Source organism: Mustelus asterias, chromosome 18, assembly GCF_964213995.1.
Source record: "Mustelus asterias chromosome 18, sMusAst1.hap1.1, whole genome shotgun sequence".
Lineage (NCBI taxonomy): Eukaryota > Metazoa > Chordata > Chondrichthyes > Carcharhiniformes > Triakidae > Mustelus > Mustelus asterias.
The window spans coordinates 81,463,109-81,484,949 of NC_135818.1; the positions used below are offsets into that span (position 1 = coordinate 81,463,109).

The 21,841-nt window shown below is 46.8% G+C and overlaps 1 protein-coding gene across 43 annotated transcripts in view; it reads left to right on the forward strand.

Moving 5' to 3' along the window:
* Positions 1–3,946: 3,946 nt before the first annotated feature.
* The window catches only part of nrxn3a (neurexin 3a), a 1,279,906-nt gene continuing 1,262,011 nt past the window's right edge, over positions 3,947–21,841 (forward strand). For 19 of the 43 annotated variants that reach the window (XM_078234409.1, XM_078234425.1, XM_078234403.1 and 16 more), the window contains exon 1: positions 7,279–7,430. In XM_078234409.1, coding sequence (XP_078090535.1) covers positions 7,329–7,430 — 102 coding nt within the window. In that variant the 5' untranslated portion in view covers positions 7,279–7,328. Of the gene's footprint in view, positions 4,233–7,268; positions 7,431–21,841 lie in introns of those variants that run through there. The other 24 variants (XM_078234405.1, XM_078234424.1, XM_078234407.1 and 21 more) reach the window with 5 other exon arrangements.

Below are 21,841 nucleotides of genomic sequence, written 5' to 3' on the forward strand. Positions count from 1 at the left end.
ATTCCAGGATTTTGATCCAGTGATAATGATCAAAGAACAGTACAGCACAGGCCCTTCGGCCCACCAATCCTGCGCCAACACATGACGCCTTTGTAAACTAAAGACCTTTTTGCCTCTATGCGGTCCGTATCCCTCTATTCCCTGCCTATTCATGTATCTGTCTAGATGCCTCTTAAACTTTGCTATTGTATCTGCTTCCACCACCTACTTTGGCAGCGCATTCCAGGCACCCCCATCTGTGTAAAAAAACTTGCCCCTCACATCTCCTTTAAACTTTTTCCCTTTTACTTTAAACCCCTATCCACTAATAATTGACATTTCTACGCTTAAAGTTTATTTATTAGTGTCACTAGTAGGCCTATATTAACACTGCAATGAAGTTACTGTGGAAGTCCCCTCGTTGCTACACTCCAGTGCCTGTTCGGGTACACTGAAGGAGAATTTAGCATGGCCAATGCACCTAACCAGTATGTCTTTCAGACTGTGGGAGGAAACCGGAGCACGCGGAGGAAACCCACACAGACACGGGGGGAATGTGCCAACTCCACACAGGCAGTGACCCGACCCGGGAATCAAACCCGGGTCCCTGGCGCTGTGAGGCAGCAGTGCTAACCACTGTGCTGCCGTGCCACCCTTGGAAAAATGACTCGGACTATCCATTTTATCCATGCCTCTCATAATTTTGTAAACGTCTACCAGGTCTCCCCTCAGCTTTCGACGTTGAAGTGAAAGGATTGACGATACACACACATCCTCCTGTTTGATACCAGATAGCGAGGGATTGACTCAATATGGGAGTGCATTTTGCAGAGTCATACCTAACTTGAATAGGATAGGGCTAATGAGTTACAATCTACCTTATTGAATATGCAGGCTGGTGCCGGGGATGGTGGGACTATAATAACTCCACGGAGGCGAAAGTCCCGTCACCAAGTTACTTTATTTACACCACACATCTGTACACAGCCAGCTCTCCAGTTGCTCCCTGCTGAATGCAGGCTGGGAGTCTGACACACCTGCTTTAAATAGGGAGCATGAGGCTCCCTGATTTAACCATCAATTAGGACTCATCAGGCATATCTTTTGACACCAACCAAATAAACAAACTCAAATTAACTCAGGGACAAATTAAAAGGGGCAGCTCTCCAAAAGGAAGGGGGAACAGCCCGAACCAAGTACAAAGTCGAAAGGAAACTTAAAACATCAAACCAAAAGGTGATTATCAGGGTCGATAATACACCCCTGCCCCTGCGGTGCCCAGCGGTCATGGAAAGCGTCAACTGCGCCCGTGGGCACCGCATGCTCCCTTTCCAGGGACACCTGGCCGCGAATATAGCCGCTGTGGAGGGGCAGACAGTCAGGATGGACGGCCCCCTCGATCGCCCGCTGCCTGGACCTATTGATGGCGCGTCTCGCCAGGCCCAGGAGCAGGTTCACGAGGAGGTCGGCATCCCGACCCGCCCCTCTCAGCACCAGGTGCCCGTAGATCAGGAGCGTGGGACTGAAGTGCAAACAAAACATCAGTATGAGGTGTTTGAGGAAACCAAAAAGGGTGTGCAGCCTAAAACACAGAACGTAGACATGGTCCACGGTCTCCACAAGGCAGGACTCATCAGGCAGTTCATACTCTAACAAGCCAACCTCATTAGCCTGGCTGAAGTCATCACAGGGACTGATGTATAAGGAGAGATTGACGAGGTTAGGACTGTTTTCGCTATGGTTCAGACGAATGAGGGGGGATCTCATAGAGACTTGTAAAATTCAAACAGGATTAGACAGGGAGGATATTCCCGATGGTGGGGGAGTTCAGAACAGTTTGAGGATTCGGGGTAGACCATTTAGGACGGAGGTAAGGAGACATTTCTTCACCCAAAGAGTGGTGAGCCTGTGGAATTCATTACCACAGGAAGTAGTTGATGGCAAAACATTGAATGTATTCAAGAGGAGGCTGGATATAGCACTTGGGACGAATGGGATCAAAGGTTATGGGGAGAGAGCAGGATTAGGCTATTGAGTTGGATGATCAGCCATGACCGTGATAAATGGCAGAGGAGGCTCGAAGGGCCGAATGGCCTCCTCCTGCTCCTATCTTCTATGTTTCTATGTGAAGGTCCAGGGTTTGAAATAGGCCTTAACATTTTGGGAAGACACTAATTCCCTAATTAGCTTCTGCTCTCATCTTCTGGAGCAATTTCAGCCCAATTAATTATCCTATTTCTAACACTGGTCACCCCTACATGCAAGCAGTTGTATTTTTAATTGCGCAGCATGTTACTGTTATTGTAGTAAAGAAAACTCTCCCTTGTACACTTTCATAATCTATTGTGGTGCTCCAGACATTAGAAACAAAGCGTGATTGTGATGGAGAACATAACTATTTTTGGGTTGTTCTAATAATACCTGCAACTGATCTGTGTGTGGCAGGAGGATCTCTGCTGGATTCTGATGTTCCACCCCTCAAACATACAAAATGAGTAAATATAAAAGTGAAGCAAAGAATTCACAACTGCCATGGTTTCTGCGTGTTAGGATTTTTCAACCACCGACGACAAGTTGGGGTCAATGTTTTCCGATTAGCCGTCTGCAGAACACTTTATATTCAGGAGAGGGATCTGTCCAGTTACATGGGAACATTGAAGAAGGCTTAGGCCATTCAGCCCATGAAGCCGACTCTATCATTCAATTAGATCATGGCTGGTCATCGACTGCAGTGCCACTTTCCTGTGCTGTTCCTGTAACCCTTGAGGTCCTTTGTCCCCAAAGCTTTATTGATTTCTCTTTCGATCATGCTCAATAGTTGAGCTTGATTTTGATTTATCATTGTCACATGTATTGGGATACAGTGAAAAGTATTGTTTCTTGCGCGCCATTCAGACAAAGCATACCATTCATAGAGTATGGTGAGGAGATGCCAGTGTTGGACTGGGGTGGGCACAGTAAGAAGTCTCACAACACCAGGTTAAAATCCAACAGGTTTATTTGGTATCACGAGCTTTTGGAGCGCTGCTCCTTCATCAGGGGAGAGTGGGGGGTAGCGGGGAGGTGGCGGGGTGGGAGCAGTGGGGTGGGAGAGGTGAGGTGAGGGGAGGTGGGGGTAGGGGGGGAAGTGGGGGGAGGTGAGGGCTGGGATGGGGGGAGGTGGGGTTGGGATGGGAGAGGTGGGATGAGAGAAGTGGCGGTTGGGGGTGGGTGGTGGAGGGTGGGGTGGGGGACGTTGGGGAGCTGGATGGTGGCATGGAGGTAGGTGGGGGTGGAGGTGGTGGGGTGGGGAGGTGGGGAGGTAGGGTGGGGGGAAGTGGGGTTGGGAGAGGTGTGGGTGGGGTGGGAGAGGTGGGGGTGGGGTGGGGGTGGGGTGGGGGAAGGTGGGGGAGTGGGGTGAGGATGGGGTGGGGGAGGTGAGGGGTGAAGTGGGGGTGGGGGTGAGGATGGGGTGGGGGAGGTGAGGGGGTGGGATGGGGGGTGTTGGGGGATGGGGTGGGGTGGGGGAGGTGGGGGGTTTGGCCTAGGGCTCGCCTGCCCCGTTGTAACATGGCGGAGAATTCAGAGCAGGCAGGGAGGCTACTGGGAAGGCCATTGAGGAATTTCCATCCCCATTCCCCCCCACCCACGGCCTACAAACCCCTCAGCAGGAATGTAAAAGTCTGCCCACAGCTTATTGATATGGTGATCATTTTGATCAGAGGATATATTTGCTCTGCATTATTTTTGGTTCTGTATCACCAGTAGCCACTTGTGCCCAGCTAACTTCATACACTCTTAGGATAATACTTTTGGTTCTGGTGTCACTTATTTAACATTGTGATTGTTACTGCAATAATATTGTCTCCATGTTGGTTTTCCCAAGTCACTGACGAACCATTTTATTTCTTTCCCTCCAACCCCCGCCCCCCATCCATTTTCCTCTTCCCCCCTCCCCCGTGCTCCGCGCAGCCAGGGAAGACAACTCTGCAACCTTCCGAGGATCCGAGTACTTCTGCTACGACCTGTCCCAGAACCCTATCCAGAGCAGCAGCGACGAGATCACCTTGTCCTTCAAGACCTGGCAGCGGAACGGGCTGATCCTGCACACAGGGAAGTCAGCTGACTATGTAAACCTAGCGCTGAAAGACGGAGCGGTTTCACTAGTCATTAACCTGGGATCGGGTGCTTTTGAGGCGTTGGTTGAACCAGTAAATGGGAAGTTCAATGACAACGCCTGGCATGATGTCAAAGTGACACGCAATCTGCGACAGGTAATAGTGGAGGCGGTCGCTGAAACGCTGCTAAGTAACAAAAAAAAGAACAAAACGCAGTCAGGGCGAGGAGAAATAAAATGCACTGGTCATGTTCACGGTTAAAGCACAAAAAAAACCCCAAAATGCAGGTCAAAGCTAACATCTGATTATCCCCCTTCCCCCCAACATTTCCCCTGCCTTGAGAGAAAAAAAACTTTGCTGATGGTTTCCTTTGTAACCCTTCGTTTACGTTTCATTTTTTGTTTGGTTTCCTTTTTTTCTCTCCATTTCCAATTTCAGTTTGTCCGGTGTCCTATCCTTGGAACTCCTGGGTGGCTTTCGTTGGTTCAATCTTTCGTTCCCTCGGTTCTGTTGGATCCTGCTCCCCCCACCCCGCCACTTTTTTTCCAGTTATTCTGTGACGCACTCTTTTATTATTTACTAGTTTGGTTGATTTAGCCATTTTCATTGACTTAACCGAGGCTTAGTTTCTGGGGCTATGAGTTTGTGCGTTGGAATGTTTGTGAACTTGAGTGTTCCGTGTGGCTGGCTGGCTGGCTACATTCCTTTTCTTTCTGTCTGTGTATGTGAGAGTCGTTCTTAGCTCAGACTAGGGCACTAATTGCCCTCGTGTTGACCCATTCACTTCATCGCTTCCTTAAGCAGACACCTGTGTCAGGGGCCCGTGACTTTTCTTGATGGCTTGAGAAGACCGAATTCTCCTGTTAATAATAACTTTGCCCCACCCAAGGTCCCAGGACTCTGATACGTCTTCTGCAGGAGTACTTCAAGACATCAAGCCCGTTTCTTATTACTGCACGGTAGTACTGCTGCTGAAGTGTAAAGGAGAGTCAGTGCTTCTTTCCAATGGTTAAATGTAGGGTGCTCTTCTTGCCTTCACTGACTTGAGTTTCTAATAATATGGTTTGGATATTGTGTTAGTTTTCCAAAAATACTTTTGGTGCAGTCAGAAAAGGAGGTGGGAGAGGGGGAATGTCATTTTGCTTTTAAGTAACGAGGACCTTTTTTTTCTGGGAGCAATATTGTTCTAAAATAGGCCTTAACAGTTTCCAAAAGGACCCTTCCCCACTATGGTTCACAAGGTGTGTATGTCGAAGATGATAGCACTAAAACACAAAAGAAAATTAGCCTCAGGTTCCACTTCAAGGTTAAATAAAGTTTGGCTTGTGGTAACGGTAATGTTTCTGACCCAGTGTATGAAAATAAGCTTACTCTCCTCGACTTAAAAATTAAAAGAAGTCACCGTGTCACAGATAAATTGCAGAGAAAAGCTGTTGAGAAACCTTTTTACTCGTTTTTTTGGTCTGCTTTGGTCCTGTAGAGTTTGTTTGCATCTTCTCTCTATATGTCGATGACACGCTTTTAGAAAAAAAACTAACACTAATCATTCATGGAATGTGTCATTTTACTAACCGTTACCTAACCAACTAATGTACTAACACCCTAATTATCATCATGTTTTATTTTAAGTAACAATCGTTCTGTTCACAATTTTTAATTTGCTTTCTTCCCCTTTTCCTCAAAGCACTCAGGCATTGGACACGCTATGGTAAACAAACTACATTGTCTGGTAGATATCATTCTTATTGTCTCTTTTTTTGGGTTTGCCGTGTGTTCCCTCTTTCCCCCTCCTTTTTTTTTTGTTCATTGTAGACACCATTACAATGAGGAAATGGGGTTGGTATTTCACTGCTTACTTCAGTCACATTGTTCTCTTTCTCCTTGTTCCCTCTTTTCTTTTCTTCCCGCCACGCTTTGTTTGTTTTTTTTTTCCAATTTTGTTTCTTCTTGATTTTCCTATTTTTGTTTTTCTCTTTACTCTACCAAATACTGAGTTCAGAACCATCGTAGGGCCGAAAGGGCAAAAGCCTCCGCTGCCTCTTGGGCAGAGGTCGTTTGGCGAACTGGCAGGAGCTCAGGCGTCCCTGAGAATGGGCGCTGCCAGTTTCTTTCCGTACATAGTGCATGGCATGACGAAAATTCCAAACCTCAGTGTGACCAGAAAAGAAATTTAACAAAAAAAAGAACACCCAGACAATCAAATTCCATCTGACATCTTGCCTCCTAACCTATTTCCACTAACATGTCTATTGTTAACTTTCCTCCTCCTTCTCTCCCCTGCACACCTTCCTGTCCCCATCGCATACACACCACACCCTCCGCCCACCCCTCTCTTCTCCGAACCCCAACCACCTCCCCCTCTTCATGTGTTTATCTGCATGTAAAGTGAAATCAATGCTGCTGTAGTCTACCTTCGTGATTCATGGCTCTCATTTGTCTCTTCCGTTTGCATGAGGGTGTCGAGTTTTGACACGTGCATGGTTTCCTTTGGGTTTCCTTTTGGTTTTTATTTTTGTTCTTTTTTATTTCCCTTTTCATTATTTTTTCTTGGAAAAGTTTTTTTCTTAAGAACGAGGTGATGCAGCTGCTCACAGTTGATGAAGTTGGTGACTTTTTCATGATTGAGCTTTGACTCATCTCATGTGCATTCATGCTGTAGACGGTAAGAACTCTCTCCTGATGCATGCTTGTCAGTGTTAAGACGGGAATAAAGCGGGAAAAGAGAGTCTTTTTTTTAAAGAAAATTTAAAAATAAACACATTTTGTTTTTGACCGATTTTCGAATTCGCCAAGTCAAGTTCTTTTTTTTTGTTGTTGTTGGAAGCGATAAATTGGCATCAAAGTAGACAGTTCCATTTTCTCGCCTGGATATGACGCAAGGTCATCACCTCCGCACCGCCCCATTTTCTTTAAACAAAAAAGTTTGGAACCAAATCATTCACGGATTAGCTGCGAGACGTACTGACAGCAAGCATGAGATGAAAGAATCCTACAGCCATGCTGCTGTGTAAACACAGACCAGAAAATGGGACTTCCGAGTATTAACTCGAAGGTTAGGCTCAAAACGCAAACCTGAAACAAGCGCAAGGACATTTTTTTAAACAAAAAATAATAAACGCAGGCAGGTGCCAGGCAGCACAATGTGTAAAGGTCACTGTTGGCCGTTTTCTCTTCATTATCTCCTTTGAATAGGTCACCATTTCGGTGGACGGCATCCTCACGACCACGGGCTACACCCAGGAAGACTACACCATGCTGGGATCTGATGACTTCTTCTACGTGGGCGGAAGTCCTAGCACGGCGGATCTGCCCGGCTCCCCCGTCAGCAACAACTTCATGGGATGCCTCCGAGAGGTAGGGTCAGCTGGTTCAATCTATTGTCTGCTCTTGGCTTTGACAATTACACGTTGGATTGAATTTACAGCACAGAGGTGGGCTGGTGTTCATACACCACAGTTGAGCCTCCTCCCACCCCACCTCATTTAATCCCAACAACGTAAACTCCTGGTCTGTTCTGGAATCATAGAATCATAGAATCCAAGAAACTCTCCAGTGCAGAAGGAGGCCATTTAGCCCATCGAGCCTGCACTGGCAACAATCCCACCCAGGGCCTATCCCCACAATACTATACATCCAGCCTACTAATCCCTCTGAAACTAAGGAGCAATTTAGCATGGCCAATCAACCTAACCCGCACATCTTTGGACTGGGAGGAAACCGGAGCACCCGGAGGAAACCCACGCAGACATGGGGAGAACGTGCAGACCACGCACAGACAGTGACCCAAGCCGGGAATTGAACCTGGTTTTCCCTCATGTGTATGTCTAGATTCCACTTAAATGCACCTATGCTATTGGGGCCTCATCTATACCATATGGTAGCAAGTTCTATTCTCTGGGGAAAGAAGTGTCCCTTAACTTTTTACTGGAATTATTGGGGACTGTCTTACATTGATGAGCTGAGTTTTGGATCTCTGACAAGAAACATGTCTACATTGTAAGGGAGGCAGTGGCGTAGTGGTATTGTCACTCGACGAGTAATCCAGAGACCCAGGGCGAGATCTGGGGACCCGGGTTCAAATCCCGCCATGGCAAATGGTGAAATTTGAAACCAATGAAAAGAAAATTCTGGAATGTTGACCATGTAACCACTGTTGTAGAAACCCATCTGGCTCGCTAATGTCTTTTAGAGGACAGGAGGGATTAAATGACCAAAGGGAAGCAAAGAAGCAAAAGATGTGCTTGGATAAGGTGTGAGTTTCTGGATAACAGCTGCCTGCGTATAAAGTGTTACAACACAGAGGTTGGTCCCCTTTTGCGAAGGCACGCCAAATCCCCCAAAGAGAATAACTCGCTTCGTAATCTGTTAAAAATGTTTGGGAAGGTGTTAACTGTTCTTCATTAATGTTTAGAGGTTAATTAATAGAAATACCTAACACTCACTTTCAGTGAACAATTAATGACTTATTGATTTAACGAACAGGGAACTTTAACTAAACATGTAACAGACCGATTAAAGTAAGATTCGACTAGAATGCTGTTCAAATAGATACAAGGATCATTCACCAACAACAAAAAATAATAACAGAATTTAGTCACTCTCAAAAAATATACAATCAGGTTTTGTGGCTTTGGAAAACGTTTGGAGTTCTTCTGTCGATTCCGCTGCCTGTGAGCTCTTTCTGATTTGGTACCCTTCGTTAGATAGATGGAGAGTTCTTTAAGAGATATTTGAAGTTGGCGGAGAGCTGCTCTTTCCCTCTCTAAGCTTTGAGAGGTGGCAGCTCTTCACTTGAACTGCAGGCAGGCAGTTGATCTCCTTCTTACAACTCTGATGACCTATCAATTTTCCCACAACAGGATTGGTCTGATGATGTCAACAGCAACAAATTCAAATTTGATAGGTTCCTGGTAGCTGAGTGCCTTCTTTAAACCGATAGGCTGAATTCAAAATTCAAAAGCCTGTTACCAAGGCAACCCTGATGCTTGGTCTTTGCTACAAATGTTGCAGTCTGCGTACTCTGTATGCACCTGCATTTTAAGCCTCCAAAACGAGCTTTTAAAGAGACCACACTTCAACTTTGCAACAAAAGTAAAGGAATAAAGTTTATTTATCATTGTCACAAGTCGGCTTACATTAACACTGCAATGAAGTTACCGTGAAGATCCCCTAGTCGCCTCACTCCGGCGCCTGTTCAGGAAATTAGCATGGCCAATGCACCCTAACCAGCACATCTTTAGGACTGTGGGAGGAAACTGGAGCACCCAGAGGAAACCCACGCAGACACGGGGAGAACGTGCAAACTCCGCACAGACAGTGAGCCAAGGCCGGGAATCGAGCCCAGGTCCCTGGTGCTGTGAGGCAGCAGTGCTAACCACTGTGTCGCCCGTAAGGAAAGCAGAACCAGCGAAACAATACAGTAAATGAACCGGAGGTGGCAGTTATGATCTAAAATTGTTGAACTCAATGTTGAATGCCAAGATGAAATGCTGTTCCTTGAACTTGGATTGAGACTGGATTGACCATTCATTGCATGTTGAACGAATAGTCAAAGAGTTAGGAAGAGGATCTGAAGTCTTTTCACATCCAGCTCAAGCTGCAGCGGCCACAGGAAAGAAGCACATGCTTTGTATTCAATGTGCGCTGCAACAACTTAGATTTGATTTGATTTATTATTGCCACATGTATCAGTTTACAGTGAAAAGTATTGTTTCTTGCGCGCTATAGAGACAAAGCATACCGTTCATAGAGAAGGAAAGGAGAGAGTGCAGAATGTAGTGTTACAGTCATAGCTAGGGTGTAGAGAAAGATCAACTTAATGTGAGGTAGGTCCATTCAAAAGCCTGACAGCAGCAGGGAAGAAGCTGTTCTTGAGTCGGTTGGGGACATGACCTCAGACTTTTGTATCTTTTTCCCGATGGAAGAAGGTGGAAGAGAGAATGTCCGGGGTGCGCGGTGTCCTTGATTATGCTGGCTGCTTTGCCAAGGCAGCAGGAAGTATAGGTAGAGTCAATGGATGGGAGGCTGGTTTGAGTGATGGATTGGGCTACATTCACGACCTTTTGTAGTTCCTTGCGGTCTTGGGCAGAGCAGGAGCCATACCAAGCTGTGACTTGGCCACAGTGTTACAGGTCAAAGGCAGACCCACCGGTTCGTATGATAAGACATGTTGCAGACAGCTCCTTCTCCAGAACTCAGCATGGGAACAAAGTGAAGGAATTGGAGATGAATCAGAGCACTTGAACCCCTGACAGCATTCCACTCGCTGCCAAAGGGTTGACCTCATCACTGAGATTGTCAAACTGAAAGTCAAAACTGATACAGGGGCAAAACGCAACGTCTTGTCGAAATGGCTGCTGAAGAAAGTCGTGCCCCGTGCTGTACTCGATTCTTCCAACAAAGTGAACCCTGTTGCAGGTTAGGTGGATGAGGAACCATGCTAAGTTACTGCTTAGTGTTCCAAGATGTGTAGGTGAGATGGATTAGCCATGGGAAATTTGTGGGGTTATGGAATATAGAGTGGGTGGGGGAGTGGGGGGCTGGATAAGATGCTCTTATATCCAGGGAAGAAGCCGTTCTTGAGTCGGTTGGTACTTGTCCTCTGACTTTTGTTTTTTTAAAGTAAAGTAAAGTTTACTTATTAGTCATGTGTAGGCTTACATTCACACTGCAATGAAGTTACTGTGAAAATTCCCTAGTCGCCACACTCCGGCGCCTGTTCGGGTACACTGAGGGAGAATTTAGCACGGCCAATGCACCTAACCTGCACATCTTTTGGACTGTGGGAGGAAACCGGAGTATCCGGAGGAAACCCACCCAGACAGTGACCCAAGCCAGGAATCGAACCTACGTCCCTGGCGCTGTGAAGCAGCAGTGCTAACCACCGTGCCGCCCCTGTACCTTTTTCCCATAGAAAATTACAGCTCAGAAACAGGCCTTTTGGCCCTTCTTGTCTGTGCCGAACCATTTTTTGCCTAGTCCCACTGACCTGCACTTGGACCATATCCCTCCACACCCCTCTCATCCATGAACCCGTCCAAGTTTTTCTTAAATGTTAAAAGTGACCCCGCATTTACCACTTTATCCGGCAGCTCATTCCACACTCCCACCACTCTCTGCATGAAAAAGCCCCCCCTAATATTCCCTTTAAACTTTTCTCCTTTCACCCTTAACCCATGCCCTCTGTTTTTTTTCTTCCCGAGCCTCAGTGGAAAATGCCTTATATAACCTTACCATAACACTCCAACTTTTATACTCGATACTCCGATTTATAAAGGCCAATATACCAAAGGCACTCTTTACGACCCTATCCACCTGTGACGTCACTTTTAGGGAATTCTGTACCTGTATTCCCAGATCCCCCTGTTCAACTGCACTCTTCAGAGTCCTACCATTTACCCTGTACGTTCTACTTTGGTTTGTCCTTCCAAAGTGCAATATCTCACACTTGTCTATGTTAAATTCCATTTGCCATTTTTCAGCCCATTTTTCGAGCTGGTCCAAATCCCTCTGCAAGCTTTGAAAACCTTCCTCACTGTCCACTACACCTCCAATCTTTGTATCATCAGCAAACTTGCAGATCCAATTTACCACATTATCATCCAGATCATTGATATAGATGACAAACAACAATGGACCCAACACCGATCCCTGAGGCACACCACTAGTCACAGGCCTCCACTCAGAGAAGCAATCCTCCACAACCACTCTCTGGCTTCTTCCATTGAGCCAGTGTCTAATCCAATTTACTACCTCCCCATATATACCTAGCGACTGAACCTTCCTAACTAACCTCCCATGAGGGACCTTGTCAAAGGCCTTGCTGAAATCCAAGTAGACAACATCTACTGCCTTCCCTTCATCCACTTTCCTGTTAACCTCCTCGAAAAACTCTAATAGATTGGTCAAACATGACGTTCCACGCACAAAGCCATGTTGACTCTCCCTAATAAGTCCCTGTCTATCCAAATATTTGTAGATCCTATCCCTTATCACACCTTCCAATAACTTGCCCACCACCGACGTCAAACTTACTGGCCTATAATTTCCCGGATTTCTTTTGGAACCTTTTTTAAACAACGGAACAACATGAGCCACCCTCCAATCATCCGGCACCTCCCCCGTGAATACTGACATTTTAAATATGTCTGCCAGGGCCCCTGCAAGTTCAACACTAGCTTCCCTCAAGGTCCGTGGGAATACCCTGTCGGGTCCTGGGGATTTATCCACTCTGATTTGCCTCAAAACAGCGAGCACCTCCTCCCCTTTAATCTGTAAAGGTTCCATGACCTCCCTACCTGTTTGCCCTATTTCCGTGGACTCCATGCCCATTTCCTCAGTAAATACGGATGCAAAAAAACCCCCATCTCTTTTGGTTCCATACACAGTCTACCACTCTGGTCTTCAAGAGGACCAATTTTATCCCTCACTATCCTTTTGCTCCTAACATACCTATAGAAGCTCTTTGGATTTTCCTTCACTCTGTCTGCCAAAGCAACCTCATGTCTTCTTTTAGCCCTCCTGATTTCCCTCTTAAGTAGCTTCTTGCACTTTTTATATTCCTCGAGCATCTGATCTGCTCCTTGCTGCCTATACATTTCATACAACTCTCTCTTCCTCTTAATCAGTGTTACAATCTCCCTCGAGAACCAAGGTTCCTTATTCCTATTTACTTTGCCTTTAATTCTGACAGGAACATACAAAGGTCCCACCTGCCCCAGAAGAGGTCCCAATGATCCAAGAATCGGAAACCCTGCCCCCTCCACCAGTTCATCAGCCACGTGTTCATCCGCCCGAGCATCCTACTCCTACCCTCACTGGCACGTGGTACAGGTAGCAATCCTGAGATTACTACCCTCGGGGTCCTGCTTTTTAACTTCCTTCCAAGCTCTCTGTCCTCACTCTTCAGGACTTCCTCACTCTTCCTACCTACGTCATTTGTTCCGATGTGTACCACGACATCTGGCTGATCACCTTCCCACTTTAGAACGCTGTGCACGCGATCAGAGACATCGCTGACCTTGGCACCCGGGAGGCAACAAACCATGCGGGAGTCTCTGTCCCGACCACAGCACCTCCTGTCCGTACCTCTGACCATTGAGTCCCCTATCACTACTGCTCTCCACTTCTTCATCCCACCCTTTTGCGCTGTAGAACCAGACTCAGTATCAGAGTTCCGGCTGTCACAGCTTGTCCCAGGTAAAGCATCTCCCACAACAGTATCCAATTCAGTATACCTGTTGTGGAGGGGTATGTCCACTGGGGAACCCTGCTCTGTCTGTCCTTTCACACTGCCATTTCCTCTCCTTACAGTAACCCAATTTCCTGTGCTCTGCACACAGAGACACAGGCACACGGATACACACACAAACAGAGACACACACACAGACACACAGGCACACGGATACACACACAAACAGAGACACACACACAGACGCACAGGCACACGGATACACACACAAAGACACACACACACACAGAGACACAGGCACACGGATGCACACACAAACAGAGACACATACACCGAGACAGAGGCACACGGATACACACACAGAGACACACACACACACAGAGACACAGGCACACGGATACACACACAAACAGAGACACACACACACACACACAGACACACACAGAGACACAGGCACACGGATACACACACAAACAGAGACACACACACAGACACACACAGAGATACGCATACATACACAGTCACAGAGAGATATACAACCCTCGTTTTTGTCTCTAAAGCTGCTTCTCTGTCACATTCTCTTTCAGGGATCTATGCACATGGACACCCAGATCCCTCTGTTCATCCACACTACCAAGTATCTTACCATTAACCCAGTGCTCTGTATTCCTGTTACTCCTTCCAAAGTGAATCACTTCGCACTTTTCCGCACCAAACTCCACCTGCCATTGGAATTCCAATTCCCGTTGGAAGATGGTGGAAGAGAGTATGTCCAGGGTGCATGGGGTCCTCGATTATGTTGCTAAATATACAATTATTGGCTATGCCATAGCCGACATGGCCAATGCCAAGGTTTTCAGCAGCTTGGATGAAAAATGTGCATTTTGGCAAATCTTGCTTGATGAAGAATCCTTGAAGCTCACGACTTTCATGTCTCCAGTAGCCAGATACAGGTTCCTGTTAATGTCCAATTGTAATTCTACTGGCAGTGAGGTCTTCCAAAGGTCCAGGGAACAGCTCTTTGCAGGGCAGCTTTGTGAAATCAGCATTGATGACGTCCTGCTTTGGGGATGCACAATGCAGGAGTATGACGAATGTCTGTGTTTGCTCCTTGACAGAATCAGAATCATACAGTTGGAGCTCAACCCTGCTGAATGTACATTCAGAGTCAGTGACGTCCCCTATGTTGCCATGTGCTGATGGCGTGATGCCAGACCCAGACAAGGCAAAGGCCATACAGCGGATATCCATCCCCGATGACTAACATGCGCCGCAGTCTTTCCTCAATGTGACAAATCACTCATCAAAGCTAATTCCTTGCTAAAACAAAGGAACTGCAACCCTGTGTCTACCTCTCCACCAGGATGTAGAATAGTATTATAAGAACATAAGAACTAGGAGCAGGAGGAGGCCATCTGGCCCCTCGAGCCTGCTCCGCCATTCAATAAGATCATGGCTGATCTTTTTGTGGACTCAGCTCCACTTATCCGCCCGCTCACCATAACCCTTAATCCCTTTACTGTTCAAAAATGTATCTATCCTTGCCTTAAAAACATTCAATGAGGTAGCCTCAACTGCTTCACTGGGTAGGGGATTCCACAGATTCACAACCCTTTGGGTGAAGAAGCTCCTCCTCAACTTGGTCCTAAATCTGCTTTCCCTTATTTTGAGACCAGAGCCCCCTAGTTCACAAACCAGCCGTCCAGCCAACTGATGCCCCACCAGTGGAAACACCTCCCTGCTTCTATCTTATCTATTCCCTTCATAATCTTGTATGTTTCTATAAGATCTCCCCTCATTCTTCTGAGGGGAGATTTTATAGAAACAGTGTTGAAAAGAGCATCATAACATTGCATTCAACATGCTCAAGGATCTGCTTTAAGCCCCTCCAGCATTACAATACTTCAACGTCCGAATGCCTGTATTATCTCAGAGGCCCTTCAGCATGGAGCGTGGGCTTGGAGCAGTATGTATCCAGAATGGCCGACCCTGTGGATTTAGCGTTGAGGGCCCTCACTGATTCTGAAAGTCACGAGGCTTCGATTGAGAAAGAACGCCTCGCCCTCGTCTTTGCCTGTCAGAAATTTCATGGTTTCATTCAGAGCGGTCTTGCCAACGTTGAAACTGATCACCAACCGCTCATCACCATCCTCAAAATGCCCCTCCATACTGCGTCACCATGTCTACAGAGAACGGTGCTCAAGGTGACAGACCTGAGTCTGATCTACAAGCGTGAGTAAGGAACTGTACCAAGTCGATGCCCTTTCCAGGGCTCACCTATCCACCATTGAGCATGAGGAGGACATTGACAGTATGATAATCCGAGTGCTGTTATTGCGGACAACCGATGAGCTCTAAAGCTGCGCTGCAGACGGACCATACACACACGCAACTCCACAACATCCTCAGGAAGGGTTTGCCGACAACGGCAAAAGAACTTCCCCATGAGCTCGGCACTCTGCACACCGTGAAAGGGGTATTAACAGTGCAGGATGGACTGCTACTACGCGGCCAGACATTCGCAATCCTCCACTCTCGCCCAGCAACTCCACCAAGGGCACCAGGGGGTGGGGGCGAGAGGGGGGGGGGGGGCGGTGGGTGGGGGGGGGGGGGTTGCGCACCATGCAAGGTGCTCAGGTCTCATCAAAGTAAAAACCCACTGCATCTTCATGAGATTCCAGACCTTCCATGGTCACTCGCTGCAGCAGATGTAGTGACTGGAATAGGAGACAGCATCTGGTCCTTGCTGATACATGAGTAAGATGGGTATAGAGGGATATGGGCCAAACACGGGCAATTGCGACTAACTTAATGATAAAAACTGGGCGGCATGGACAGGTTGGGCCGAAGGGCCAGTTTCCATGCTGTAAACCTCAATGATATGGAAATGCCGGCGTTGGACTGGGGCGGGCACAGTAAGAAATCTCACAACACCAGGTTAAAGTCCAACGGATTCATTTGGAATCACAAGCTTTCACCTGATGAAGGAGCAGCGCTCCAAAAGCTCATGATTCCAAATAAACCTGTTGGACTTTAACCTGGTGTTGTGAGAATTCTTACTGTAAACCTCTATGACTATGATTCATTCTCAGGGTTGTATGCAGCTAATTACTTACCTGACATGAAGAGCATTACAGTAAACCAGTGGCTAAAGAGATGCTTCATAGAAACATAGAAAATAGGTGTCATTTGGCCCTTTGAGCCTGCACCACGATTCAATATGATCATGGCTGATGATGCACTTTCAGTACCCCACTCCCGCTTTCATTCCCTACACCTTGATCCCTTTAGCCGCAAGGGCCACGTCCAGCTCCCTCTTGAACATATCTAATGAACTGGCCCCAACTGTGGTAGAGAATTCCACAGGTTCACAACTCTCTGAGTGAAGACGTTCTTCCTCATCTCAGTCCTGAATGGTTTACCTTTTATTCTTACACTGTGACCCCTAGTTCTGGACTTCCCCAACATCGGGAACATTCTTTCCACATCTCGCCTGTCCAGTCCCATCAGGATTTCATGTTTCTCTGAGATCTCCTCTCATTCTTCTAAATTCCAGTGAGTACAAGCCCAGTCGATCCAGTCTCTCTTCATATGTCAGTCCTCCCATTCCAGGAATCAGTCTGGTGAATCTTCGCTGGACTCCCTCAATAGCAAGAATGTCTTTCCTCAGACGAGGAGACCATCACGCAAACCAGCCTCCCATCCATTGACTCTGTCTACACTTCCCGCTGCCTCGGCAAAGCAGCCAGCATAATTAAGGACCCCACACAGCCCGGACATTCTCTCTCCCACCTTCTTCCATCGGAAAAAAGACACAAAAGTCTGAGGTCACATACCAACCGACTCAAGAACAGCTTCTTCCCTGCTGCCATCAGACTTTTGAATGGATCTACCTTGCACTAAGTTTATCTTTCTGTACACCCTAGCCATGACTGTAACACTACATTCTGCACTCTCTCCTTTCCTTCTCTATGAACGGTATGCTTTGTCTGTATAGCGTGCAAGAAACAATACTTTTCACTGTATACTAATACATGTGACAATAATAAATCAAATCAAATCAGAAAAATCAAAACTGCACACAATACTCAAGGTGTGGCCTCACCAAGGCCCTGTATAACTGCAGCAAGACATCCTTACTCCGATACTCAAATCCTCTTGCTATGAAGGCCAGCATGCCATTAGCTTTCCTCACCACCTGCTGTACCTGCAAACCGACCTTCAGTGACTGTTCCACCGTGACACCCGGCTCACATTGCCCTTCCCCTTTTCCTCAACTGCCACCATTCAGATAATAATCTTCCTTCCTGTTTTTGCCACCAAAGTGGATGTCATCACTTTGTTGTGCATGGTATTCCGCAATGGTTAATGACGGACAATGCCAGGCGGATTGTGTGCAGAGAGTTCAAGGCTGGGCAGACCAAACGCAAATTCAAGGACTATGTACCAACCTAAATATGTATATATATATGTGTGTGTGTGTTCTGCTTCTGAAAGCTGGGGCAGGGAGATAGGGGACACATTTGGGCTTTGTGCCACTTCTCGCTCACGTTCTCCTTCTTTGTTTACTGGCATCTGGGTCCCGTTCTTTCTTAAGCAGTTACAGATTGTCCTTACTAAAATGAAAGAAGTAGAATGTGCATTCATTTGCATAATACCAGGTGACCTGTGACCCGGCAGTGATATGTGATGTGGGGAGGGAGCTGGAAGTCGCTCGTGTGTGGCTACAGGCATGACATGGAAGAGCAGTCGGGCATTCCTGTAATAATCTGCTGAAGCTATCACCCGTATCCTCATTCCCACACAACCACACAGTGTTACACACTGTTAGTTTCGCAGCTTTGGAAAAGCAGCCAGCATAATTAAGGACTCCAAGCACCCCGGACATTCTCTCTTCCACCTTCTTCCACCAGGAAAAAGATACAAAGGCCTGAGGTCACGTACCAACCGACTCAAGAACAGCTTCTTCCCTGCTGCTGTCAGACTTTTGGATGGATCTACCTCACATTAAGTTGATCTTTCTCTACACCCTAGCTATGACTGTAACACTACATTCTGCACTTTGTCCTTTCCTTCTCTATGAATGGTATGCTTTGCCTGTATAGCGCGCAAGAAACAATACTTTTCACTGTATATACTAATACATGTGACAATATTAAATAAAATCAAATCAAGATGAGGAAAACAGTGTCATGTTGATGCAATAGCTGAGTGCAAAGATGGCATTGAAACTACTTCCTCCATCCTTTCAGACAGTGCATTCTAATCATAAGTACTTGTTGCATCAGTTGGCTGGGCGGTTGGTTTGTGATGCACAGTGATGTCAACAGCGTGGGTTCAATTCCCATTACCAGCTGCGGTTATTCATGGAGGCCCCACCTTCTCAACCGTGCCCCTCACCTGAGGTGTGGTGACCCTCAGGTTAAATCACCACCAGGCAGCTCTCCCTCCGCAAAGGGGACAGCAGCCTACAGTCATCTGGGCCCTCGGCGACTTTACACTCTTACCTGCTGCAGAGGTACCTGTGGAGGGGCAAGGAGTGTGAAGTTCTCTAAACAATGTACAGGAGTGATAAGGGTTTAAATGTGATTTGCAGAATGAGCTCATTGACTCACCTATTGTGAAGGATTCTTCTTATTCATTGCTGGGTGACAAAGAGGACAAAGAAACGAATTAAAACCTCACCAAACAGAGTGTAGATCATTGTCAAGATGTTCATTCAACGAGTGTAGCAATGCATGTATTGAGACACAGGTTTTGGGTATCATTCCAGTGTGATACACTCCACAGGCAACCTGAAGAGGCAGATCACGAATACAAGTCACATCACCATGAAGATCAAAGCAAAATACTGCGCGGGGGATGCTGGAATCGGGAACAAAAACAGAAAATGCTGGAAAATCTCAGACAGCAGCTGTGGAGAGAGAATAGAGCCAATGTTTCGAGACTAGATGACCCTTCCTCAGAACTCAAAAGGGTGAGGAAGGGTCATCCATTCTCGAAACGTTGGCTCTATTCTCTCTCCACAGATGCTGCCAGACCTGCTGAGGTTTTCCAGCATTTTCTTTCGATGCTGTCAGACCTGCTGAGGTTTTCCAGCATTTTCTGTTTCTGTGTCACTTGTTTGTGGAATGGTTTTGGTCCTCCCTCAGCAGGAATGGTTCACTGTGACACCAGTAAAGTGAGTTAAGGAGAAGTACGTGACGGCAAAAGTGAATTGAACTAAAAACGAACCACTTTATTCTGCATGTGTAAGCTGCTGATTTCTCCTCCCAGTGGGGAGGCTCGCTGGGAGGGTAGATTCAGATGTGCACTGTATTCCAACCTACTCATCATTAATTTAACTGGGGTCGGAAAATCAACACATTCTGAATTTTCAGGGCATGATTTGAACAGGCGAGTGGGCTGTGTGCCTCATTGCGGATGGATGGAAACTAGAGTCACAAAGAAGAGTCAGAGCCAAAAGAGGCCCAAACCAAAAAATATTTCAAACTTTTATGTTTCTAATTTCATTGTGGGGGCCAGAGGAGTGAGACTGCTGTACAAAGAAAGCTTAAGCCTCAATAACCTGGGTGGCTCGGTGGTTAGCACTGCTGCCTCACAGCACCAGGGACCCGGGTTCGATTCCAGCCTCCGGTCACTGTCTGTGCAGAGTCTGCACGTTCTCCCCGTGTCTGTGTGGGTTTCCTCCGGGTGCTCCGGTTCCTTCCCACAGTCCGAAAGATGTGCTGCTTAGGTGCATTGACCATGCTAAATTCTCCCACAGTGTACCCGAACAGGCGCTGGAGTGTGGCGACTTGGGGATTCTCACAGTAACTCCGTTGCAGTGTTAATGTCAGCCCACTTGTGACACTAATAAATAAACTTGAAAGGATATTAGTAAACCAGATGGGTTTTTACAACTGTTGACAATGGTCATCATTAGACTTTTAATTACAGAATTTTATTCAATTCAAATTTTACCATCCACCAGGGCGGGGATTTGAATCCAACTCCCCAAATCTTGCCCTGGACCTCTGGATTACTAGTCCAGTGACAATACCACTACACCACCACGTCCCACTGATTTGCTATTGTCTCTACTTCTGGAGAAAAAAAAAGCAGGAGACAAATTATTTCGGAATTAAATTACAAAGTACTATTTTCAGGCAAAGTGCAGGAAAAATCTGGAGGTTACGCCACCAAAGTTCATGGATCCAGGGAGTTCGTTGAAACTCTCAAGATTGTGATCAATACATTTTGTAAAAATGAGGCGAGGCATACAGAGCCCTGTAATTGGAGTTCCAGGACAGGTCAGCTGTGATCTAATAGAATAGTTTTGGGACAACATATCATTAAAACACCATGGCTAGATATAAAAAACGTAATCAAAAAGACTCATGAAATGCTGGTTTTTATATCCAGATGTTTAGAATACAAGGGGGTAGAACTTGTGCTTCACCCAAACAAAGCTCTAGTCAGAACATAACTGGAGTATGTTTTGTGGGCCACATGTTAAGAATGTTGGGTGAGAGATGTGGGGGGGGGGGGGGAGTTCCCTGTGTCCATGGGGAGGGATTGCCATATTCATGTGGGGGGAAGGGGGTTCAATGTGTCCTTCGGGCGGGGGCGGGGGCGGGGGGGGGGGGGTTATATTTCCTGTATCCATGGGTGGAGGTTCTTCCCCACGCCCATGAGGGGGGAGGGGAGATTGTGTTTCATAGAATCATAGAATCCCTACAGTGCAGAAGGAGGCCATTCGGCCCATCGAGTCTGCACCGACCACAATCCCACCCAGGCCCAATCCCCATAACCCCACATATTTACCCTGCTAACCCCCCTGACACTAAGGGGCAATTTAGCATAGCTCATGCACCTAACCTGCACATCTTTGGACAGTGGGAGGAAACCGGAGCACCCAGAGGAAACCCACGCAGATACGGGGGAGAACGTGCAGACTCCACACAGACAGTCACCCAAGGCCGGAATTGAACCCGGGTCCCTGGCGCTGTGAGGCGGCAGTACTAACCACTGTGCCACCATGCTGCCCCTGTATCCATGAGATGTGGTTGTTCCTTGTGTCTGGGGGTAGGGGGAATCACTTAGTTTTAAAAAATGATAAAATTCCACCCACAATGTGTTGCGATATCCAAGTTGATTGGTTCCTCAAAGTTGTTGCATTGCAGTAAATGCAACAGAAGGAGGCGTTGGCCTAGTAGTATTAATATCGGACTATTAATCCAGAAACTCAGCTAATGTTCTGGGGACCCGGGTTCTAATCCCGCCACGGCAGATGGTGGAATTTAAATTCAATAAAAAATATCTGGAATTAAGAATCTACTGATGCCCATGAAATCATTGTCGGAAAAACCCATTTGGTTCACTAATGTCCTGTAGGGAAGGAAATCTGCCGTCCTTACCCGGTCTGGCCGACATGTGACTCCAGAGCCACAGCAATGTGGTTGACTCTTAACTGCCCTCGGGCAACTAGGGATGGGCAATAAATGCTGGGCAACCAGTGACGCCCATGAATGAATGAATAAAAAAAACAGTGGTAGACAAGTCGCTCAGAAAGTTTTGAGGATAACATTGGAAT